Source organism: Zea mays, chromosome 9 (assembly GCF_902167145.1).
Source record: "Zea mays cultivar B73 chromosome 9, Zm-B73-REFERENCE-NAM-5.0, whole genome shotgun sequence".
In the NCBI taxonomy this organism is placed as follows: Eukaryota; Viridiplantae; Streptophyta; class Magnoliopsida; order Poales; family Poaceae; genus Zea; species Zea mays.
In genome coordinates, this window is record NC_050104.1 from 13,054,504 (window position 1) to 13,079,809 (window position 25,306).

Below are 25,306 nucleotides of genomic sequence, written 5' to 3' on the forward strand. Positions count from 1 at the left end.
TATATATATATATATATATATATATATAAAATCGATCTGACGATGAGATTTTTAATTTGAAGATATAATAAAAAAAACAAGCAAAAAAGTTTTTCGGTATACGTGCTAGTGCATGCAACCAGCCTGCACCCGTGCGGTTGTGCGTATGAACGGCAGCATCATCTCCCGCGGGTCTAGGTCACGCCGTTTTTTTACATCTGCTGAAGCTGTGCGCGTAGAGAAGAGAACCAAATAAAGTATGCTTTGAATCTCCGCGGGTGCAGTCAGAGACGAACCAATCACGCGGTATATGTATTCCTTCTTGGTTTGTGATGATTCGGAAATGCAAATATAAAGACTGAACTCTCATCGAGTTTGTGCTTAACCTCAATAATGAAAATGCTCCAAATCAGTTGGTCCAAGGACCCACACACACACGAGTTTTCTGTATTAGAACAATTCAAATACCATCTTAGCCATATGGCAGCGTCGATATATACATAGTACACCCGGCTGCGGCAAAAGGATAAAACAAGATTCTGATGTGTGAGAGCAGAAGCGCCTACAGCTCAGACTGACCAAGTACAGTCGAATATGCCTCAACCAGGCTGCGGTAATGAAGCTGAATATCCTAGCTTACGTTGACAACATCCCCAAGACTCTCCATATCCTAACTAATTATTGTGAATAGAGAGTTTAATGAAAAATATCCCAGGATATAGAAAAACTGTTGGAGTTGGAGTCAAATTTATGCAAATGACTCTTCGGATGATGATTTAGAGTGGGTTTTAGAATGACTCTTGGAGAGGCTATCGACATCTGTATTGAAAATCAAGCTCTAGGAACATTGCAGTCTTTCACCCTATCAGGTTCCTTTAGAAACCAGGCAAAAGGAATCATTTGCTGGTCTCAAGCAGTGCTTCTCACAAGACAGAAGAGTGTCAGCTATCAGGTACTACCCAAGAGAGAAGTTTCTCCTCGACTTCTTCCCAGTTGTGAACCTTTGTCACCAGCGGATGCAGTTCATCGGCTCCAGTTTTGCACCAAGGATACGAGCTTTCGTAATCGAACAGAAGGACCCTCATGCCATCATTAGCACACTCTAGAGCATATCTGGGGTTGTCATCAATTAGAACCTGAGCGCCGAAAGACCTACAATGAGTTGTGCCACAGCAAATAAGTTAGCCTCAACCCTCCAGAGAAGAGACAGCTATAGATCACTGCTTGCAACAGTAACAGTTAGGTGATGACACCAGGTTTGCATAAATCAGCCAAGCCATGTTTGCCCTAAAAATAATCTAAAACACAAATAAGAGACCACCAAGATTGCTACAGTTTTTAACTAATGTTGTGTTATATCGTATATCGAGTCATGATGCAATGCTGGTGAATGAGTTAGTATTATGAGCAGAGACAGTTACACTTGCTATGCAAAGATTAATTGAGGCATGTTGCCCCCTAAATAGTATTAAAAACAAAAACAGGCCAGCCCGTCACAGTTTTAACCGTTGTTAGAGAATCTCCAGCACACACAATAACATACACCATCGCCTTTTTAGCCATCGTGCAGGAAATCGAGCCTACAATGGATTAGCTAACGGCCTTATCATCTCTGTTTGACACGGTATCAGGCAAGGGTGGCCAGCCAAACTTCGTTTGTGTGCGTGCTTCGCTAAACGGCATATTCCAGTACGTGAGGCTGACAGCTAGGACCATGCTTATTCACATTCTTTTTACTTCGAGATTGTGAATATATCAAGTTCCTCCCCCACCCCTCCCGCCAATAAATTCAAAATGTGAATATGTCAAGTTCCTGGCATCACGTCCACCTATTTGTCCATAGAAATAATTACCAAAGAACCTATTCTAATCGGATTTAACTCAAAATATCTTCTGGACTTTAAGCTATGATTCTTCAGAATTGGCTGTTTTTATGAAGTATTTGAACTTAAACAGTATCCATTTAATTCTTACAACAACAACAACAACAACAACAACAAAGCCTTTTTGTCCCAAGCACGTTGGGGTAGGCTAGAGATGAAACCCCATATGAAAACCTCAGAGCTCAACCCCCAAAGAACAGAAAAGGGAAACAAAGGCAAAGGAGAACCGAAAACAACGAAACAGGGAAACACATAAAAGAGATAAAACCCACAATGACCAGCAAGATCTAAAATGGACACAAGAAAAGGTCAAACGATTAAGGAGGAAAAGCGAAACTATCAATCAGGGTTCTGGCACGTGAATCTTAAAATCAAGAAAAAAAAACTATCGATTCATGGCAATTTGAATACCAAGAAAACATAGATCAACATGGTACGGATCGAGATTTTGCTAGTCTGCTAGTGTGCTGAAATATGGAAAGGGGATCTTATGGAGTGGATAGCCACACAGTGATATGGAGGGTGGTATTTGAAGTGTTCTGGAGATGCTCTTATGCTTCAGTGCATGTTAAGCTATGTTACCACTTACCAGTCTCCTAAAAATGATTGGGACACTATGTTCCCCCGTGTATTACCTGCAAATCTCTGATTTTGGCCTTGATTGACCTTCCAAAGCGAAATGATTCCCGAAATGGATCTGCTCAAATAAGCCTGGATAATACTTCTCAATCCATTCCAATGTGTGATTCTTAATTACATCCTGCCGAGATCTTTTAAAAGAAGGATATATTAGGCAAACTCGTATAATGGAAGACAAACTGATCTGTCTTTTATATCAAATAAATGACTTACGTTACTACAGACAAGCTACAGAAAGAAGAAAGAGTTTGGAGAGCATCTCGAGCCCCCGGAATAGGATGAATGCCATCTTGGAAGTAATGGGTTGTGAAGAACTCGTGGACAAGAAAATTAGCTGCAGAATTCAGACCAGTGCTTGGCTTCATATGATGACTTGTATATTTACAACAATAAGTGTAATCCCAAATAAAACAAAGATAAGTAACATCAACACACCTCTTTCTCGAGAACAGTTCCATATCTGCATATAGTTTTGCAAAAAAAAAAGGATGTAAGAACTACATGGTGAACAAACATTCAGCTTGAAAAGTTCAAGCGAAAATGTGACTAATCAAAAAACAAATATTACAGGAGTCAATTTTTTAAGGGAATCAGGACTTCATGTTCACCTTAAAGAACTCGTATACATGATATTCTGATACTGAGTGATTCCAAGAATAACGATCAGCAATAAATTTGTTCAGAGCCGCAAGGAAGCTACCAAGAACTGCAAGCAAGATATACAGTACAAGGTAGTGAGAAAAGGTCAACCATAATAAAGATAAAAATGGTGTTGCTGCCTTGACCAGATGCAAAATTTTCAAGTCTGTTAAATGTTGGTTATTCCATCAATTGTTTCTAGACTAAGGACCACGAAATCAACCACTAATAATACAAAAACAGTGCATTCGACTACAGACACTACAAATGCACAGCTGAGTAGCTGACAATTTCAAACAAACAACTCTATGATGTAATCAATTCACATACCTTCATCTACATCAACAGCAACCACCATCTTAGCCGCTGCCTGCTCCGGAAACCCTAGCCGCTTCCCTCGCCGACAGGCACCATTCACGTTCATGCTCTTGCCTGTGGCGGCCTCCTCGAGCGGCAGCACCTCCGGATCGCGCATCAGCTGCCGCTGCGTGGTGAGCACCTGCGCCTTCATCCCCGCCGCCTCTCCGTCCACCCTCCTCCTGAACTCGCCGTCGCCGCCACCATCCCGCCAACCCAAGCAACCCCTCAAGCTAAGCGCGCCGCTCGGCGTGAACCTCCTCCCGGCTCCCAGATCAAGAAATACCGCCTTGCCCGGCAGGGTCCTGCCCCTCTCGACGCGCGCGGTCGAGTAGGCGAACCTGCAGAGGCAGGAGCGGTTGGCGGCGGCGGATGGCATAGCACCGCTCGGATTCCAACTCAAACGCAGAGGCGGAGGCCGGAGACGATACAACAGCAACCGCACGGCTCCGCGGCTTAGCATGTCGACAGAAGCATTCCTATCCCGGGGCAGCCCGACAAACCTGGACGCCTCGCATTCGGCAAATCAGATTCGTCACACCCCGCAATCGAGAAGAAACAAAAGCGCAGATCACAATAACCGACGGAATCGCTTGCCTGAACACGCGAGTGAGGGCGAGGATTGCGACGAATCGAATGCCTCGGTGAGGTCGGAGGTCGGCGTCTCAGTCCTCACACCGGTCCCGTGATCTGGGCCATCTCTTTCAAGCGAGATCGAAGGTCGCGCGGCGAGGGAAAAGCTCGGAAATTTCGTTTGGAAATTCTCAGGGCATATACGAAACGGAGATGGCAAGGCGGATTTCTTGGTCGATTCCAGTGAACCTTTTTCGTTTCTTCTTCCGCTCTTGCTGTTTGGTTTGTAGGATTTGTGCGACTAAAAAAAACGTGGTCTAGGAATTTTGTGTGCGATTTTTTTTGTGAACGTCAGTGACCGTGGTGGTGGGCTCGCTTCTTTTTCGGGAAAGGAGCCGTGCTCATCATATCATAGGTTTTTTTTTTCTCGAACGGCGCTATCTATCTATCTATCTATAGACATGTAAGACTTTTAAGTTGTCTAAACAAATATTTGTAAAATAATTGTGAAGCAATTTATATATGAAAAGATGTGTCTGACACCTGGCTCGTAACTCAAGTATTAATAGACGGCTTTATTTTTCTTATATAAATATATAGTATGAAAAATGAAAAATTGTGAAGTAATAATCTAATTTCTCTTACGGAGCGTTTGGATCCCTTTATTTTAGAGGAATTGGAATTCACTCAATAAAGTAACTTATTTAGTTTGGAATTTGACATTACACCACTTTCCAAAGTTCAGATATTAGTCTATCTCAAATTCACGGGGTGGGGGATGAGAAATGATTTTATACAGTAGTAGAATTTGTTTCTACTCTGTAACTTACGTGACACTCTTCGTATCACTCCTCTATAGTAAAAATATAGCACATAAATATCTCCGACATCTTGATAATAATAGTATACAAATATATTTTGTATAAAACTGAATTAGTTTAATTGATATATGTCTAAATTACTATTATTAGAATGGAATTCAATTCCAATAATCCAAACGGGGCGTTAGAAAAATTAAAATCCCTTACAAAAACAGGGTTCCTAAACTGACCTTAGAGCATCTCCGAGAGACACTATATTTTCGACTCTCTATATGACACTCTAATTACCTCTCCATAGATATTACATTTTATATATCATATCGTTCCAACAGATTATTTATTTAGTTTGGCTAGTCAGCGGCTAGCCAAATTTGGCTAGAGATGGGGCCAATTTGAAGAGCCGGATAGTTTGGCGAGTTGGATGGCTAATCTGTTGGAAAGTTATTTTATTGTTAAATAGCTAAAATTTGGTTTGCTGAGCCATTTAACTAATCTATTGGAGATGCTCTTAGAGTATCTCTAAGAGACTCTTTATTTTTTTACTCTCTATTTAACTATTTATTTGTATCTTTATAAAGATTAAACTCTATATATAACATCTTGTTCAAACAGACTCTCCAACATGCAAGTTAGCTTAACTAGTGAGAGTAGCTAGCAAAATTTGGCTAGTGATAAAGTCAATTTAGAGATCCGGATAGCTTGATAAGTTAAATGACCAGTCTATTGAAGAGCAATTTTGTTATTAAATAGCTAAAATTTAATTTAACAAGTTATTTAGCTAGTCTTTTAGATATGCTCTTAGAGCATCTCCAAGAGACTAGCTAAATAGCTAGTCAAGCTAAATTTTAGCTACTTAATAGTATAATAGCTCTGCAACAGACTAGTCATTTAACTTGCTAAGCTATCTGTCGGTGTTTTGGGTCCGACCGCACACCCGGGGTTGCCCCTCGAGGTGTTTTTAGGAGTAGGACGATGTTACCGACTGTAGCTCGATGGTTCGTGCTGGGCGCACGAGAAACTGTGAACAATGATGTACAGGTTCGGGCCGCTTAGAGATGCGTAACACCCTACGTCCTGGCGGGAATGCTTTATGTGGTGGATTACAAGGGAACTCTCTAGTATAAGGAACGTAGAGAGTCGAGGTGGATGGCTGAGTAGTGAGATCCATCGTTCTGAAGGAGTGCCCCCTAGGCCTTATATATTCGATCGTGGGGCAATACATGCAGATATGATAACAATGCGCACCTAAGAAATAGTGAACCGATTGAGTCTATCTTCCTATAGCTCTGTCGACTCATCCTCGCTTGGTTCCGTTGTACGGGGTTCCAGCGTGGGAAAGTCGGGTCTCCGTGGTGGTTACTTGCTCGACGTTGTTGGGTCGTCTGGGTTCGCACCGATCCGGGCTTGTGTCGATCCGCTTCATTGGTCATTCCTCCCCAGGCCCATGAAGGGACGACCTTACGATTTATTGGGCCCTTGGGCCTTTCGTGAGGTCTTTTATCCTTCCAGTGGACCCGGAGAATATCTGTCCCCCACAAGCCCCCGATCTTTGGGTTGATTTTGAAATAATCGGCCCAAAGATCCTAGGTCCAGCTTGCGGTCTTTGTTTATGACAGGAAATGCTTTCCGGGTAATCTGGTAAAAACGATTCCTTACTGTCTCCTTCTGCTTTTATCACTCGAAAACTGGTGTTCTGTCTCAGACTCGCGCTTTGGAGGTCAGCATTTCGTACTGCAGGACCTTGAACCTCATTGGGTGCACCTGGGTGTAGCCCCCGAGCTTCGAGTGGATTTTTGAAAATAATCCACTCGAAGGTCTTCACTTTGAGTATTATCAGAAATCATTTTTATTTTCCACTTGCACTTTGTTGGAGGTCAGCCTTGTTTTTGATCTTGCCCTATGCTTTAGAAGTTGGCATTGTCTTGACTTGAGATGACGATTCATTGGGTGCACCGAAGGTGCACCCAATGGGTGTAGCCCCCGAGCTTCGAGTGGATTTTTGAAAATAATCCACTCGAAGGTCTTCATTTCGTGCCCTTTTGCTGAGAATCATCCTCTCTTTTTCCGGATGTCTTAGAGGTCATCATTATGTCATTGATATTATGCTTTAGAGGTCAGCGTGTATTTTGTCTTTGAGGCCGAGTTCATGATCTGCCCATATCTTGCTAGGTGGTGCAATTTATTTGATCTGCAACTGATTGGACGTTCGATGGACGTCCCCTGGCTAGTCTTCATGTCGCTTCTGTCGGTCAGACTTGTACTTCACCGGCTATATTTGGCTTTCCTTTGATCCTTACTAATATCTCATTTTTGTCTTGAGGTATTCATTGCATGCCCTGCACGGATGTGACAGTTTTGAAAAATATACTGATAATTCCTGGGCGTCCCCCCCCAATGGGTGTGGGTAAGGGACGGCTTGGTACGCTGAGTGTTTTAGCAGACTGCTTCTGAGTAGTAATTTGATGTGACCGCGGGTGTAATCATATCGCCCGCGCAGTTGACTGGAGTCCCAATGGGTGTTGCGTTGCGTGAAGCCGCGTCAGCCGCCTGACGTATCTTCAGACGGTTTGAAGTGTATATTGAATTTTTGCGACTGTTCAGTGACCGTGGTAGGAGATGAGCGGTTGCCTTCTTCTTCTATAAATAGTGCCTTTGCCTCTCTGGTTTTTTCACATCTCTTGATGCTTGTTTACTCTCCTCTTCTTCCCCCACTGCCACCATGGGTAAAAGTAAGAAGGGTAGCGGTTCTTCTCCTCGCTCTGGTGACAAACGCAAACGTGATCTGACTCCTCCTTCGGAGGACTTCGGCGACTCGGAGTACTCGGAGGAGGAGTTCTCCTCCGAGTCCAAGGGATCCCCAGCTCCCGTCTCTCCCCCGTCGTCTGATGATTCAGACGACTCCCAGGGGATTGTCACGGAGGTCTGGACCTACATCCGGGCCGTCGAGCGCTCCGGGCTCGAAGGCTCGGATGAGTCGGAGTACTCCTCGGATGAGGAGGACTCCTCGGATGAGGAGGACTCATCGGATTCGTCCGAGGAGGACAACGGCGGCGATGGTGGTGATGGCGGCGACGACGGGGGCAACGGTGACGACGGCAGCGACAGGGGTAGGGGCGGCGACGGCGGCAGCAAGGGCGACCACGGCAGCGGCAGCAAGGGCAGCAACAAGACCAGTGGCTAGATGCCACTGGTTTTTTAGATGTTAGTGTAGATTAGAAGTAGTATAATGAAATAATGTAGTAGTAGTTAGTAGTATAGAGTAGTGAAGTGTAATGTAGTAGTAGAGAGGTCATCAACTCATAATGAGTTGGTCTGTAAGTTCGGTAGCTTCCCTTTATAATGAAAAGTGATTTCGCTCCACTTTTGCGTGTGTCATGCTGCTTTCTCGCTGTACGCCAATCAATGTGCGAGGAGTATCTGTGATCATCAAATCGCCTTTCTGACTGCCTTATTTGTAATGATGGCGCTTCGGTGGTCGCGACCGAGTCATCCGAAATCCCCTTGTTGCTTTAGGAATGACGGCCGAGTTACGGTGGGTAGTGTCGATGTTTTAGATGTAATCAGCCGAGTGAGTAATGGCAACATCGGCGTTTTAGAGGTAACAGCCGAGTGACTGATGGTAGTGTCGGCGTTTTAGAGGTAACAACCGAGTTAGAACGGGCCGTGTCGGCCGTTTTGGAAATAACGGCCGAGCGATGACATGACATGCCAGCGTTTTTAGAAATAACCGCTGGGTGATGACTGGACGCTTTTCGGAAACGGTATCTGGCCGGGAAAAACCCCATATGTACTGCATCGTTGCGCGCTTCCGCTTTTCGTGCCCTAATTCTTGCTTTTCTGCATCCAAGCTTTCCTTGCGCTAGTGCGATACTGCCTCCGCCATGCTCTCCAGCGAGATTGAGATGGCGCCCAAGCGGAAAGCATCAAGTTCATCCGCTACTGTCATTCCTCCCATCGATCCCAACAGCCAGTTGCCTTTCGCAGGTAACCATATGTCAGTTGTTTCTGAGTCTGATCTTCTCCACCTCGTGTCCATCGGGGTTCTTCCTCCGAAGGAGCTCTGTCTGCCCTCATTGGTCTACAAGAATTGTCTCTGGCGAACTTTGATCAGACTCTTGAGGATATGGTTCCAGAGGATCTGTTATCAGAGCCGACGGATGGTGACGCGATGGATGTTTGTGCTGATGTGTTCGACGTCGGGTTGGGGTCATCCCGGGCAGCGTCCCGCGCCTCATCAACCTTGGAGCGCGGTCTTGAGGGTCAGGAAACTGACTTGGATTGTCCTGCTCCCATGGAAGTGACTGAGGGACCTTCAGCCTTAGAGGTGGCTGCTGCAGAGAACTTGGCCCTCAAGGATGGTGTTGGCACTTACCCAGCCCCCGAGGGTGTTGCCGGGGATGATTCGGCTCGGGTGGGAAGCGCAAGTTGCGACCCAGCCCCCGAGGGTATTGCCGGAGACGATCCGGCTCGAATGGGTAGCGCAAACTATGACCCAGCCCCCGGGGGTGTCCGAGCGGGGTCTCCCTCTTGTATTTCCATGGATGTTCACGTAGGGTCTCCTCCACACTCTGGTTGCATGGTGGTAGCCCAAGCCTTTGGTCAAGGAGTCGCTTTAGAGGCTAGCGTACCTGACGACAAAGTTTTGGGCTCTGCTGATGACATTGAATTGGTTCCTGCTGGTTCATTGCAAGTTGCTCCGGGTGGTGATCCTACGCAAAGCCATCAATTGATCTCTCACGATTTGGGAGTCCCCTCATTCTTCTCCAATCTCCAGGTACTATGGTCTATTCTAGTCTGACTTTTACACCGGATGAACTGCTGCCATTATACTCATCTGCTCTCAATATTAGGCATTGGTGGACGGGATGGCTAGTCAGCTGAAGTTGCAGGGTGCTTCTGTTCCAGAAAGAGCTTCGTCTCTGGCACGTTGGAATCCGGTGCTGCTTCAACAGCGTGTTTCTGACTTAGAGGCGGCGAATGCTGGTTAGTGCTTTTCTGCTTCCTTTCGTCTATCTTATTAAACTGCTTCTTAATCTAAACTTTTTGCTTGACCGTTTCTCGCTAGATATGGCTTGGCAGTTTTCTGTTCTTGAAGAGAAACATTCTCAAAATCAGGCTGAACTGGTCCGGCGGTGCTCTGATTTTGAGGAAAAGTATTCCCAAAGCCAGGCTGAGCTGGCCCAGGTTTCTGCTGCTCTGAACGATGCCAACATGCTGAACTCTACTCTTCGCGCTCAGCTTGATTCTGAAAAGGTGACCTAAAAGCCCGGGTTTTGTTTTGCCATGTTCTTATTGCTTGCTCGACGTCTGAAGAAGCTAATTCTTGTTTGCAGGAAGAAAAATGTGCCCTTGTTGCTTCTCGTGACAATCTTGACAAGCTATATCGTGACTCCAGCAACTCGTTGACCACCCTGAAGAGGAGTCACCGCTTCACAATGGAGGAGTTAGACAATCATCGCTGTAAGCTGCAGGAATCTTTGGATGACGTGATTCGTCTCAGACAGTCGATATCGGCTAAAGATGTTGTCATCAAGGAACTGCGTGCTTCCAAGAAGTCCATCACCCAGGAGCTAGAAACCGCTCAGTTGGCTGTCAAGGTTGCTGAAGAGACTTCCGCTACTCTGAGGGCCCAGCGTGACAGAGCCATGGATAAAGCCATTCGCGCAGGGCGGATCTTGATGAGGAGACCTGGTGCGATTGTTCCCGACGACATAAGGGCTGATGTGAACGCTGCTCCTGATTCCTCAAGTCGTCCTTCTTCGTCGATTGCTCCTGAGAAGAATGTTGCAAAATAGAAAAACATTGCGTGCTTTGAGCGCGCGGTTATCGTGCTTGGATATTTTGTTAGAGGACACCTGCTTGATATTTGAATGCTAACGTTATTCTCATATTGTTTAGAATTCAGCAGTATCTAAATTTGCAGAAGCAAAATGTTGTGTGATGATTTCGAGACTTCTTCATGGGACATAGAGGTCGTCCCTATATGAGTAATTGTAAGCATGTAGAACCATCTTAAGTCGTTGCTGACTTAAACCGATTGCTTTTGTTAATAGGGCATAGTAGTCACCCCGAGTTAAGTAAGCGTGAGCATGTTGAACCGTCTTAAGTCGTTGCCGACTTAAGCCGATTGCTCCGTTAGCAAGGCGTAGTGGTCACCCCGAGTTAAGTAAGCGCGAGCATGTTGCACCGTCTTAAGTCGTTGCCGACTTAAGCTGATTGCTGTGTTAGCAGGGCATAGTGGTCACCCTGAGTTAAGTAAGTGCGAGCATGTTGCACCGTCTTAAGTCGTTGTCGACTTAAGCCGATTGCTCTGTTAGCAGGGCATAGTGGTCACCCCGAGTTAAGTAAGCGCGAGCATGTTGCACCGTCTTAAGTCATTGTCGACTTAAGCCGATTGCTCTGTTAGCAGGGCATAGTGGTCACCCCGAGTTAAGTAAGCGCGAGCATGTTGCACCGTCTTAAGTCGTTGCCGACTTAAGCCGATTGCTCTGTTAGCAGGGCATAGTGGTCACCCCGAGTTAAGTAAGAATGCAGGTCGACCATGAACAATATGGGTATTCTTTGAGGTCTCTTTATTGATGATATATTTCCAGTTTATAGAGTACATTGTCATCCCGATAGCTTTTGAAATACAGCTAGGGGTAAAACTTCCTGAGGTGTTCTATGTTCCATGAGTTTCCAATTTCTGTGCCATCCATCTGAGTGAGACGATATGATCCCGGCCGAGTGACTTCTGCTACCATGAATGGTCCTTCCCATAGAGGTGACAACTTATGTCGTCCCTCCCCCGTTAGAATTCGGCGGAGGACGAGATCTCCCACTGCAAAGGATCGACATCGCATGGCCTTATCGTGGTAACGCCTCAAAGTTTGCTGGTACCGTGCTGATTGAATTACTGTGTTTAGCCGTTCTTCTTCGAGTATATCAACATCCTCCAGCCTAGTAGCCTCGGCTTCTGCTATGCTTTCAAAGACCAACCTTGGCGCCCCAAACTTGAGATCAACAGGTAGTACTGCCTCTGACCCATAGACCATGAAGAAAGGAGTATTTCCATGCAGAGCTCGACTAGGTTGAGTTCTTAGGCTCCAAACGATGTAGGGCAACTCCCTTATCCACTTTCCTGCAAACTTTTCATTTTTATCGAAGACTTTTTTCCTGAGTGCCTCCAATATCATCCCGTTAGCTCGTTCAACCTGCCCGTTGGCTCTTGGGTGTGCCACCGAAGCATATTTGATCTGAATGCTTTTTTGCTCGCAGAAATCGAAGAACTCTGAACTTGTGAAGTTGGATCCTAGGTCAGTTATGATACTATTTGGTATTCCGAATCTGAATATTATGTCTTGTATTAATTCCATGGCCTTATCTGAGGTTAAAGAAGCAATGGGTTTGAACTCTATCCATTTAGTGAATTTGTCAATTGCTACCAGTATATGAGTGTATCCTCCTTGAGCTTTCTTGAAAGGTCCAATAATATCCAGTCCCCAGCATGCGAACGGCCAAGTTACTGGTATGGTCTGCAGTTGCTGTGCTGGTAGATGTTGTTGCTTTGACAAGTACTGGCAGGCTTCGCACCTCTGAACTAACTCGGCTACATCACTTTTTGCTGTTGGCCAGTAGAATCCCGACCTGAAGACCTTCCCAACTAGTGTTTTGGATGCTGCGTGTATTCCACACTACCCAGCATGGACCTCATTTAGAAGTTGCTTCCCAGTAGATGAGAGAATGCATTTCATGAGGATGCCCGATGCACCCCTTCTGTATAGTGTTTCCCCAATGAGTGTGTAGTGAGCTGACTGTCTAGCGATGCGCTCGGCTGCATTTTTGTCATCTGGTTCCTCTTCATTCTTTATATATCTGATGATCGGCCTTCTCCAGTCATCAGAATCTGACTCTGGTTGGCTCACGGTATTACATTCTTCTGCCTGATCCAGTGAGATGCTTGGGTGTGGTATTTCTTGTACAAAGACTCTAGGTGGGACCTGAGTTCGACTAGATCCTAGCTTGGACAATACATCAGCTATCGTGTTTCGATCTCTTTCTACATGGTGAAATTCCAGACCTTCAAATTTATCTTCTAGTTTCCGGATGGCGGTGCAGTACTTTCCCATTGAATCGCTCGAGCAGTCCCATTCTTTGTTTATCTGGCTTATGACTACCAGAGAATCTCCGTATACCATCAGTCTCTTGATGCCCAGTGATGTAGCAATGTTCAGTCCATGAATCAGGGCTTCATATTCGGCTGCATTAATAGAGGCCGGAAATAACAACTGGAGAGCATATCTGAGGTGCTCGCCTCCAGGTGCGGTAAAGAGGATCCCTGCGCCTGCTCCCTGCAGCTTTAACGAGCCGTCAAAATACATTCGCCATACCTCTGCAGTTTCTGGGTTATTTGGTACTTGTTGTTCAGTCCATTCTGATACGAAATTAACCAATGCTTGAGTTTTGATGGCAGTGCGAGGTCGAAATTCAATGTCATGAGATCCCAGCTCGTAGGCCCACTTGGCTATTCTGCCAATGGCTTCCTTGTTATGAAGAATATCCCCTATCGGGAAACCAGTGACCACTATGACTTTGTGGTCGTCAAAGTAGTGATGTAGTTTGCGTGCAGTTAGAAGTACTGCATATAATAGCTTCTGAACTTGAGGATATTTTTTCTTCGAGGGACCCAGAACCTCACTGATGAAATAAACAGGATGTTGCACTGGGTAGGCATGTCCTTCTTCTGCTCGCTCGACTACCAACGCGGTGCTCACCACGTGAGTCGTGCAAGAGATATATAGCAGCAAATCTTCAGCTGGTTGAGTCGACGTGGCCCGTCGTGGCGGTTTCAGCACTGGTGGTGTTGTCAAGAACTTTTTTAATGCGTCTAGGGCTTCCTGTGCTTCTGAAGTCCACTGAAACTTATCCACCTCCTTGAGTAGCTTATAAAATGGTAAGCCTTTTTCTCCCAGCCTGGATATGAATCTGCTCAGGGTAGTCATACATCCGGTAAGTCTTTGAACTTTCTTTTGTGATCGCGGTGCCTCCATTTTCATGATAGCTTCGATCTTCTCTGGATTAGCTTCAATCCCCGGTGGCTAACAATAAACCCGAGTAATTTTCCTGCTGGTACCCCGAAGACACATTTTTCGGGATTAAGCTTCCATCGATATCGTCGTAGACTGTTGAAAACCAGTTGTAGATCTTCAATGAAATTTTCTGAATTTTCTGTTTTGATTACCACATCGTCCACATAAGCTTCCACACTCTTGCCCCAGTGATCGGCTAAGCATGTTTGGATGGCTCTCTGATAAGTCGCTCCAGCGTTTTTGAGGCCGAACGACATGGAGGTATAGCAGAAAGCACCGAATGGAGTGATGAACGCTGTTTTTTCCTCGTCTTCTTTCGCCAGGCTAATCTGATGATACCCGGAATAGCAATCCAAGAAAGACAGCACATAACATCCAGCGGTGGAATCTACCACCTGATCTATCCTAGGGAGCCCAAAGGGATCCTTTGGACAGTGTTTGTTCAGATCCGTGTAGTCGACGCACATGCGCCAATCCACTTTATTCTTTTTGAGTACAAGAACATGGTTGGCTAACTCGGGATGTGACACCTCTCTAATAAATCCAGCCGCGACCAAGCGAGCCAACTCAGCGTGGATGACCTCTCTCTTGTCGGGCGTGAAACGACGTAGTTTTTGCCGAACCGGCCTCGCCTGAGGATAGACCTTCAATTTGTGCTCGGCCAGTTCTCTCGGGACTCCCGGCATATCCGCAGGTTGCCATGCAAATACGTCTCGGTTATCTTGCAGGAACTGGACGAGCACGCCTTCCTATTTGTCATCCAGGCTGGAGCTGATGATGGCAGTCTTGCGTTTGTCAGCGAACCCGAGGTTGATCCTTTTGGTTTCTTCAGTCGGCCGCATAGAGGTCGCGACTTGTGCTTCATTTGCGGGTACCGTGAGGTCTTCCTCAGGCTTAGAGTTTGCCTGTATAGAAGAAATCGCCGACGGTTTGGTGGTGAGGGCCGCCTGGATGGCCACTCGAAAACATTCTGCGGCGCCTTGGAAGTCAGCGCGCACAGTTATGATTCCTTGCGGTCCTGACATCTTCAATATCATGTACGTGTAATATGGAATGGCCATGAATTTTGCCAATCCCGGTCTCCCGATGATAGCATTGTACCCGCAGTCGAAGTTCGCCACTTCGAACCTTAGGAACTCGGTTCTGTAGTTCTCCGGAGTTCCGAAGGTGACTGGCATGTAGATGTGGCCCAACGGGTATTCTCCTTCAGTCGGCATGATGCCGAAGAAAGGAGTATCTGACTCATGGAGCTCTTTGAGGTGAACTCCCAAGCCTTAGAGTGTCTGGGGGAAGGTGACATTGATGTTGCTCCCCCGTCCACTAATACCTTCTTCACCCTGCTCTCTCGGATCACCAGATCGACGAGGAGCGGGTATTTGCCCGGGTGGTCGAAGTTGAGCCATTGATCTGCCCGAGTGAAGGTGATCGGGTGCTCCGACCATCGGTACGGAGCGGGAGGACCGGTGGTCGCCACCAATATTTGGCGATCGTTGAGCTTTTGATGTCTTCTGTTCTCCTGCGATCTGTGTCCGCCGAAGATGACGTTGACCTCTCTGTCGACGCGCGGGAAGGCTCCGCCTCCTCCCTCCTCCTGTTGTTGGGGTTGTCGCGGTTCTGCTGGTCCTCCCCGCGGCGGAGGAGGAGGTAGAGGTTGGAAGGGCCGGCCGTGTCCGACGGAGTGCTTGAAGTCTCTGCAATTCCGAAGGGTGTGGCGCATGTCCTTGTGGTACGGGCACTGGGCGTCGAGGATGTCGTCCAGCGTGCGTTCGCCCCCACGAGGTCCTCCCCGGGCGCGAGAGGCGGGTGGTCCGGCGGCGTGAACTTCTTCGCGAGGCCTCTTCTCCCAGCGTTTGTCGGGTTGCTGGTTTGTATCGCGTCGTGGTGCTGCCGGCGCAGGCTTCGCTCCTCCGATGAGGTCCTGAGCTCGCTCGTCGGCGGTGATGTAGAGGTCGGCTTCCCGGAACAGTTGCTCGGAGGTAGTCGGCGCCTTCTGTAATATGGCTCAGACGAAGGCCGAGTCGTTGGATCCTCTGTAGAAATCCTCGATCACGGCCGCCTCCGTGACCTCGGGGATACGATTTCTCATGGTCTGGAACCTTTTGAGGTACGACCGGAGAGTTTCGTCCCCCTGGCGCTTGATGGACTTGAGGTCCCATGGTTGCGCTGGTTTGTCGGAGAGGGACTGAAAGTTGGCGGTGAAACGTCGACTGAAGTCGCTCCAGTCGTCGATGCAGTGTCGGGGTAGATGTCGCAGCCATTGCAGCGCGTCTTGCCCGAGGACAATGGGCAAGTATGCGGTCATCACGTCCTTGGACGCCCCAGCAGCTCGAGCAGCGGTGGTGTAGATGGCCAGCCAACCTCCTGGATCCTGCTTAGGTTCATATTTGTCGACATTGGATACCTTGAAGTTAGGGGGCCATTGAATGGCCCTAAGGCGTGGAGTAAGTGCAGACACTCCACACGTGTCTTCCTGTTGTCGGGGATGATGTCTGTCCCAGGGAGGAGAGTGGTTGTCGTGGCGCCTCGACCGTCCCCGGGTGGTTCCGCCAGTCGAGGCCGTCGCCGACTCAGTTCTGGTGGCCTGACTCCGAGCTGGGATGCCATGGTCCCTGTCGTACTCTTCCCGGCGGCGGATCTCGTTCTCATGTCGTCGTTCACGCGAGGCATTGATGGAGCTCCGCGCGTCCCGGCGACTGTTGATGGCATGTCGTAGGTCGTTCGGCGGGTGAGCGAGAGGTAGAAGATGGTTGGCTGCTTGAGTGAACAGTCGTCGATAGCCCTCGACGTCGGGAGTCCGAGGGAGCCCATCAGCTATCCGAGCCAGTACTCCTCCGACTTCACTTGGCGTATTCATGGCTCGGGCGAAGTCGGGGTTCAGGTTGCGCCCGAAGAGTGGATTTTCCCGACGTTGCCTTGCCCCCTGCTCGGCTTGTTCCTGAGCTCGTCGGCGATCACGCCGTCGAGAATTCCTTCGTTCCCTGAAGACACGTTCCTCTGGAGTCTCTCCTATTTCTGAGACCTCGTCTCGCGAAACAGGCTGCTCGAGGTCCCGCTCTCCGGCCTCGTGATGTCGCCGGATATTTCGGCGTCGGTTCCTCCGTCGGCGGGATTCCCGCTGAGGAGGTTCCTCTCCGGGTGCAGTTGGCTCGTCGTCCGAGACGGGGGGCGACTCCACTCTCCTGATGAAGAGGACGTCGGGGTAGAAGGGGGGAGGCTGTCGTGGTGATCTTCTTTCCGTTCTCCTTTGAGGGCGGAGGCACAGAAAGAACAACCTGCTTCCTTCCGGTTTTATTTGTTTCTTTCTTCCTTGCGATTTGTGTCCATTCTTTCGTCGGAGAAGTAGACAGTGGAGTTCTCCGGGTCAGCGGGCCCTCGGCCCCTGGCTTGCTGAAGGCGATCTTTTTTCGGAGCGCTGGAGGTTGCGCTTTTCCCTGCCTTACTCCGATATTTTCGGAGGTTGCTGGAGGAGATTTCTTCCTTGGCGGATCTGCAATGCGATGTAGAGTTCCTTCCTCATCGGCTACAGATGAGATAGTTCCGAAGCAGAACACGGATCCGGGGCGGAGGGTGATCTTGCGCTGGAAGGTGACGACCATTGAGCTAGCTTAGATCGGCTACACACCCCCTACCTGGCGCGCCGGCTGTCGGTGTTTTGGGTCCGACCGCACACCCGGGGTTGCCCCTCGAGGTGTTTTTAGGAGTAGGACGATGTTACCGACTGTAGCTCGATGGTTCGTGTTGGGCGCACGAGAAACTGTGAACAATGATGTACAGGTTCGGGCCGCTTAGAGATGTGTAACACCCTACGTCCTGGCGGGAATGCTTTATGTGGTGGATTACAAGGGAACTCTCTAGTATAAGGAACGTAGAGAGTCGAGGTGGATGGCTGAGTAGTGAGATCCATCGTTCTGAAGGGGTGCCCCCTAGGCCTTATATATTCGACCGTGGGGCAATACATGCAGATATGATAACAATGCGCACCTAAGAAATAGTGAATCGATTGAGTCTATCTTCCTATAGCTCTGCCGACTCATCCTCGCTTGGTTCCGTTGTACGGGGTTCCAGCGCGGGAAAGTCGGGTCTCTGTGGTGGTTACTTGCTCGACGTTGTTGGGCCGTCTGGGTTCGCACCGATCCGGGCTTGTGTCGATCCGCTTCATTGGTCATTCCTCCCAGGCCCACAAAGGGATGACCTTACGATTTATTGGGCCCTTGGGCCTTTCGTGAGTTCTTTTATCCTTGCAGTGGACCCGGGGAATATCTGTCCCCCACACTATCTGGCTCTCTAAATTAACTCTCTCACTAGCAAAATTTGGCTAGCAACTCTCGCTAGCCAAGCTAACTTACACGTTGGAGAGTCTATTGGAATGAGATGTTATATATAGAGTTTAATATTTATAGAGAGACAAATAAAAAGTCAAATAGAAAGTTAAAAATAAAGAGGTTTTTGGAGATGCTCTTAGGAGGGAAACAAACGCACCCTAAATCCGCTACAGCTTCCTACATATTCGCCGCTCCCCCGAACTCCCAATCTACTGTTTGGCGCGCACGACACGAACGAAATCTTCGAGGGCGCCTTCCATTGGCGCCATTATCCTTTCCCCCGTCTGCCCATTGCCGCGCCTCCAGCTACATACTTGCTCTTATCACAAATCTGTCATGCATCTAGTGTTCTTGTTCTGGCAAAGTAGAATATGCTAAGGCTGACCAGAACTACAATTCAGTAAGGCTTTGTTCGTTTGTGCCGGATTGATGGGTCGGAATGATTCCTAACCGAATTACTTTTCTAATTTATATGAACTTTGATTAGCTGTAACGATTTCGGGTGCAATCCGACACAAACGAACAAAGCCTAAATGAGATTAGATTCATGCAGTGTTATCCTTCCGGTGGTATGCATGATAAGTTGATTTTTTTTTACTGAAACTGCAGCCACTTCCAACTTGTTACTCGGCTGATTCTGTCCTCCTCGAGCTAAAACGCTAGACAGTTGGTGTTATCGATGTCGGTACATAGTGATTTGTTTTAGCTTGCGTGTCACCAGGACGTCGTTCTCTATTTACACGATATTCAAACAGTTTTGGGAAATGAAAAAAGAGGAGCTGTTGTTTGCGGCCTTTAATATTTTTTATTTTGGGAGATCCCAATTTAAGGATATTAGGAGACTAAATATAGGGAGCCGTTGCTGATGCTCTAAGAGCATCTTTAAAAGTTTTCCAGAAGTCTCCCCTAAATTTAGTTTTTTTGGAAAAGAAAACACAAAAACATGTCTTTAATTGAAGGATATGTACGTCCTAAAGGCTACGTCTATATAACAAAATTATATGTATAATATAGTAATAGTTAATGAAAAAGATGGTTCTTATTATATATTTATTTATTTTATTTATCTTAGGAATGTGTTATGCAGTTTTATTGACGATTAGGATTTAGGAGTACGCATCTCTTTCTTAAAAAAGAAAAGAAATCAGCAATGAGAAAACGGGTCTGACGATGCGTATATAGGCCTGGTTCTCAACCAGCACAGCACAGCACTCTCCGTCTCCACTGAGCTGTGGCTGTGGTTGGCCTGCAAGCCCATGCGCCAAACTGGGCCTTTATCGGGACCCCGAGCGCCCAGCGGTTCGACCGTGACCACTGACCAGCCGGCCCGGACGCCTGCCTCTCGCTCTCTACCGTTGGGCCTTGGCCTCGCGGTGCGCTTCGTGAATCGCCCGACGAGAAGCACGTGTTCGCTGACGCACGCACGGGCCCAGTAATCGCCCACCTCGCCGTCCCGCCGGGCGCCACGTTCGTCAACGGCCCGCCTAACCTCTCCGTCCCGGTTTACACTCACAGCACCCGGGGTTAGGTGAGGAGGTGCGGTGGGTGACGCACGCACGCACGCCACGCAGCTGCGCTACCGGCTGCAACGCAACTGCAGTGCCCGCGGCGGCTCGCTCGCTCGCTCGTCTGACGTGAGGCCATGACACTCTACTCGACACGGTTTCCTCGCCCCGGTTTCGTGCAGACAACTCCCAAACTGCCCCTCATACATCGAAGCGTCGTTAAACAAAGGCCGTCGTGCGTCTACCTTGAGTTTAACCCCGGCAGCAGGCTCATCCGACGACCTGTCCTGTCCTGTCCCTGCGACGGAGACCGACTGACTTTCGCCCAAGAAACTTCGCACTAGCTAGCGCGCGCGTGGCAACGGCAAGGCGGCCGGCCTGGTCGTGCGACCCCGTTGGCCGCCACGACGACTCCACCGCGCATTGCCTCTGCATCTCGGCTCTCTCACACGTGGTTGACTGACCGACCGGTGACTGCATGCATGCGGTTTCAAGTCAATTGCTGCTTAATTTAAGGGAGGAGACGAGACGAGACGGACGGGGGAGGGCGGGGCCAGAGCTCGTACTCCGCATGCCCGCGAGCCGCCGTCTCAGGCCTCCGGCTAGCCTCCACGCGCCGCCGTGTTTGATCGGCAAGCGACGACGACCGGAGATGTGACGGGACTGGACCAAGGACGGCAACAGGATTAGGAGTGCTGGGCCCTGAAGTGCAGGGGACAGGTTTTCGTCAGCTGGAACCGAACTCTTTTGCCGGAAACGCGTAGACCTTGTCCCCCGCACACTTGCCACTCCGGCCAGCCTACGGTTTTTTTTCCACTTTGTTAGGCACGTTTCATTCATCTATCTTTCCGTCGGCAAGGCAATCACCTTTTTTGAGTTGGTAAGTACAGTTTGACCATTTCTACTAGGAGTACCACGGTCCTGACTGAAGACGGTAGTTAGTGACTGACAGCAACAAGTGAGTAGTGACCCATTTTTTACTGCGGCTCCTAAAGAAACCGAACGTGTTCAAGTGGAACACATGCACCTCATAGCAAGGAAACATCCTTGACCAGAGAAGGCACACGAAGTCTAAATTTCAAGAAAAGAGACTCCTGATTAACATATGAACAAATTCACCATTCATCCCCACCACCAACGGCAACCAATCAACACCAATATTTTCCTCTGTTTACATAGGAATTTTCGAACCAAAAAACTCCTTTTTCGAATCATGAAAGGTAAAAGAAAAAAAAGGGGGAAGAAGAAAGAATGAACGCATGCGCTGCGCGCGCTCCGGCGATCGGCGAGTCGGGCCAAATGCGTCCCGGAGCAGAGCTCGGGATGGGGGGGATCTGGATGGATCAGTGCGCGTGCGCCGACGGAGGCGTCTTCGGAGTCTTTGGCGGGCGGGCGGTGGCGGCGGCGGCGGCCTCGCCCCCCGCGAGCCCCTGTTCGATGTCGCGCGGGCTGTAGGAGGAGGAGGTGCCGACCATGGCCTGCTTTCCTCTGCTCAGCAGCCGGCGCAGCGACCGCAGCCTGGCGGACACCGGGGACCGCATCTCGTCGGCGCTCCCGGGCATCCGGCTGGCCGGCAGCGGGGAGTTGGCGGGCGGCGGCGTGGTCGTGGTCGTGGCCACGGCCCGCGTCGGGATGTCGATGACCAGGTTCTCCTTCCTGCGCCCGGAGGCCGAGGAGCTGGCCGACGGGGCGGCGCGCGGCGGCGCGACGAGCCCGGCGTTGGTGACCTCGTCGTGGGTGCCCCAGAACAGGACGTTGGTGGGGAACACGGGCAACTCCAGCGGCGCGCCGGAGGGCTCCTCCCGCGGCAGCGCGTCGAGGTCGCCCACGGGGGCGCGGCAGAGGGGGCACGTGTCGTGGGAATGGAACCACATGTCGATGCACTCCACGTGGAACCCGTGGGAGCACTTGGGCAGCGTCCGCACCTTCTCGCCGTCGCCCACCTCGGACAGGCACACCGCGCACTCCAGCGCGTCCTTGTCCTTGCCGCCGGGGGAGCCGTAGACGGTGACGGGGAGGGATTGCAGGACGGAGGCGGGCAGGCCGCGCTGCGGGAGCGGGGACGCGGCAACGAAGAGGAACCGCGAGGACGGCGACGACGGCGCCAGCAGCGGGTTCGCGCCCAGGTAGCGCTTGGCGTAGAGGTAGAGGAGGAAGACGAAGACGACGACCATGAAGAGGAAGATGACGGCGGCGAGGAGCACCCCGTTGCTGATGGCCAGCTGCTGCTGCCCCGAGCTACCCGGGGCCGGGAACATGCCGTCGCTGCTGCTGGCGCTTTGCCACGCCGGCGGCGAGGGCGCCGCCGCCGCCGAGACCGAGGACGTCCTAGGGATCATGGCTGCCTGCCTTCAACGAACGGACTTATCGCGGCGCTTTTGTTTCTTGCCGCTGGCTGACGACGCCGCAGGCGCAGCTGATGAGCGAAGCGGAGAGGAGACGACTACGGGACACGGGAAGGGAGGGACTGAGAGGAGCGACGAGCAGGAAGGAACGCACACACTCTGTATTTGAAGGTGTGCGTGGTGAGGCCAAGGCGGCTTGCCGTGGTGGGATCCTCTGCGGCGCGGCATGGGGTGACTGGGCCACGGCATGCCATGCCCCCCCCCCCCCCCCCCCCGCCTCCCTAGCGCAGAGGATCCTGGTATGCGTGGCGGACTTTGTCACCCAGTGGTTGCGGGGCTTTGGGATCCGCGGAACGAGACAACGCCCCGGTCGCGGGTCGCCTCGGTCTGTTTTGACTGCTCTGCCGCCCGCTTCTGCTGTGCTGGGCCTTCAACGTGCACTCCCACTCGGCTGCCACGAACCTCGGCGGCGGCCTCGCAGAAGCATCCAACTGGCGGCGCGCCGAGCCGCGGCCAGCAGAGACCGGAAAGGCTGCCACCGCGCCGGGGCGAGGAAGGCGTAGCCGTCGTTGCTGGGCGACGGACGGGGCGGGCCTGCCGCCGGCCGGTCGTCGACGACCGGGGCGTCTACCGTCTACGAGATTTCCGTTTCCCGTGCGAAATCTCTCGCGTTTGACGTGTGTGCGTGGCTGGCCGGACGGGGGGCGTGCGTCGATAGCCAAGCCTCCTCTGCTGCCAGCGTGTCCTTCGCTCTGTTTCAACGGACGATCGACTCGACTACTAGTTTGTTAAAAGGGATATCGTATATGGTGAGAAATAATAATCGGATATATAGGGCCTGTTTGTTTCAGCTTCTAGCAGCTTCTGGCCACCAAAAGCTGCTGCGGACTGCCAAACGCTCAGCTTTTCAGCCAGCTTCTATAAAATTCGTTGGGGGCAAAAACCATCCAAAATCAACATAAACACATAATTGGTTGAGTTGTTGTAATAGTAGGAATCCGTCACTTTCTAGATCCTGACCCCTATGAACAACTTTATCTTCCTACACACGTAATCGTAATGATACTCAGATTCTTTCCACAGCCAGATTCTCCCCACAGGCGGCCACCGCGACGGAATGCCGGGGCTTTTGCGCTGCATCTCGGGCAGAAAGGAAAGGTCGTGGTCGCTGTGCCGGAACTCATGGCATTGGCAGCACGGCGAACGCTCTCGGTCGTCGGTTAGAGCTTAGCAATTCCACCGTTTTAACTATAACCTTTTTCTTTTTAGGTGCAATGGATTTTGAAGATGTACTGGCCTAGTGGCCTTGACCCTATTCGCACCGCAGTTGACTCGGGGATAAAACGGACGCAAAGCTTTGACTTTGATGCGTATGGGCTTTATTCGGCCTTTCGACACAAACACAAGCTAGGCCCACGTCCCAGGCCTTTCTGCTCCAATAAGGCCCGGCTTGCGGACAAGCCCGTCGGGGGCGATCCAACCCCCATTTCCAAGCTCCCGTTACATAAATAGAGAGAAACGAGCTGTAAAGAAGAAGAAAAAAAACAAGCTATTCTCGAGCTATGTTAGCTTAGGGCGCTGGGATGCCCGACACGGTATCACGATCGGCATGGCCCATTTAAAACCACCCGTGTCGTGTTTGGACTGAAACTTCGGTCCGGACCAAAGTAACACAGTATGCTAAGTTTTTAAAACCCAAGTGACACAGCATAACGTGTCTGAAGACTCCGCGACCGCGTACCAGGGCACACGACACACGCGAGAGAGGCTCCAGCGTAACACGCCACTTTCGCTATATCGGGTTTTTATCAAAACCGGTTTTGAACGATTTTACGTGAATCATCCAAGTTCAGAACCCATTTTCTGAAGTCGGAAACTTAAATGACATAACATACACCAAGTCTAAGGACCGCCGATATATTTTACTCTAATTTTTTTCAGTGTACAGGTACAGGTTTAGAATGCACGCCATTGTGGCTTCGACGCTTGTACAAATGGGGCTGCCAACTGCTAGTAGTAATAGCGTATTTGAATACAATCCTGTCAGCTAAGAACGTATATTTGACTTTCCCGTAGGAATTAATAGTCTCAAGTTGTCCAAGTTTGTTGTTGATTCTTTGAGAACTGGCAATTCATCCATCAAATCCATCCAATAAAATATCCCGCGGAGCTGTGGGCTTGTGGCGTCCTCTAGCTCTAGTATTCCATTTTGTTTATTCTGAGCTCTCCCTTCGGCCTTATTCGTGAAGTGTCGGATTGTACCCGGAATCGTTGCAGCTAATAAAAGTTTATATAAATTAGAGAAGCAATCCGGTTAGAAATCGTTTTGACCCACCAATCCGGCACAAACGAACAAGGCCTTAAATGGCCCATGCACTGTTTCTTTCTGTGTATTTTAATCTCCTTGGCCCTTGGGACTTTGCACATGTGCGCAGTTTTGGTACGGTTCAAAAGAGTTGACATTGGCGCGTCGGCTGAGCTGTAAACGTCTCCAACTGTCGAGATAACCAATTAATCAGATAATTAGTGACGAGGAATAGCGAGGAGAAAGGACTCGTGACCGCATATTCATTTTACTACTTGTGCTGTTTGATAATGTTGCACCGTGTAAACGTAAACGCGAAAAATGGAACCAAATTAAGTGAATACTTAGGTCCTGTTCGTTTACATCGGATTGCATCCGGAATTATTCCGGCTAATCAAAGTTTATATAAATTATATAAGCAATCCGGCTCGGAATCGTTCCGACCCACCAATCCGACACAAACGAACAAGGCCTTACTTTATTTGGTTCCCGTCCGTAAAGAAATATACGAGACGGATAGATTATTACAGTCAGGTTTGAGTTGTCTTCAACTATGGATGATGATTGTCTGCTTTACTCCCATCACCTGTAAAAAACGTCTAAGTACCCCCCTCAAACTATTAGAACCCGTCTAAATAACCTCTGAGACAGTTTTGAAGATGATTTTATTGATGTGTTATTTTTAGAAATCTATATAACCCTACAATATATCAAGGGTCTATATGACCCCTACCTATAATATTGTAAACAACAGCAGCAAAAAACAAAATACTAGGACTTAGGAACCAGAATACAAACATTTAGCACACCGACTGGATATGTTGAGTGTGTTGTTGCTAATTCATTGTGTGGTATTAATTAGTTGTGTCA

At 49.3% G+C, this 25,306-nt stretch overlaps 2 protein-coding genes across 3 annotated transcripts; both read right to left on the minus strand.

The window, feature by feature from the left end:
• Positions 1-373: 373 nt before the first annotated feature.
• Positions 374-4,559, minus strand: LOC100284769 (tac7077). 2 transcript variants are annotated; one of them, XM_008660472.4, is made up of 7 exons: positions 4,095-4,559; positions 3,471-4,000; positions 3,110-3,207; positions 2,937-2,961; positions 2,715-2,835; positions 2,498-2,632; positions 374-1,131 (listed from the first exon to the last, which is right to left on the minus strand). In XM_008660472.4, the coding sequence occupies exons 2-7, from the start codon at positions 3,958-3,960 to the stop codon at positions 921-923; spliced, it is 1,080 nt and encodes a 359-aa protein (XP_008658694.1). In that variant the 5' UTR covers positions 3,961-4,000; positions 4,095-4,559; the 3' UTR covers positions 374-920. The 2 variants fall into 2 exon arrangements, with proteins under 2 accessions (XP_008658694.1, NP_001151136.1); NM_001157664.1 differs by having other exon boundaries at positions 429-1,131; positions 3,471-4,008; positions 4,095-4,192.
• Positions 4,560-20,887: 16,328 nt separating this feature from the next.
• Positions 20,888-22,243, minus strand: LOC107521953 (Zinc finger nuclease2). The gene has a single exon (NM_001321755.1). The coding sequence runs from the start codon at positions 22,123-22,125 to the stop codon at positions 21,130-21,132; it is 996 nt and encodes a 331-aa protein (NP_001308684.1). The 5' UTR covers positions 22,126-22,243; the 3' UTR covers positions 20,888-21,129.
• Between the last annotated feature and the right edge of the window lie 3,063 nt (positions 22,244-25,306).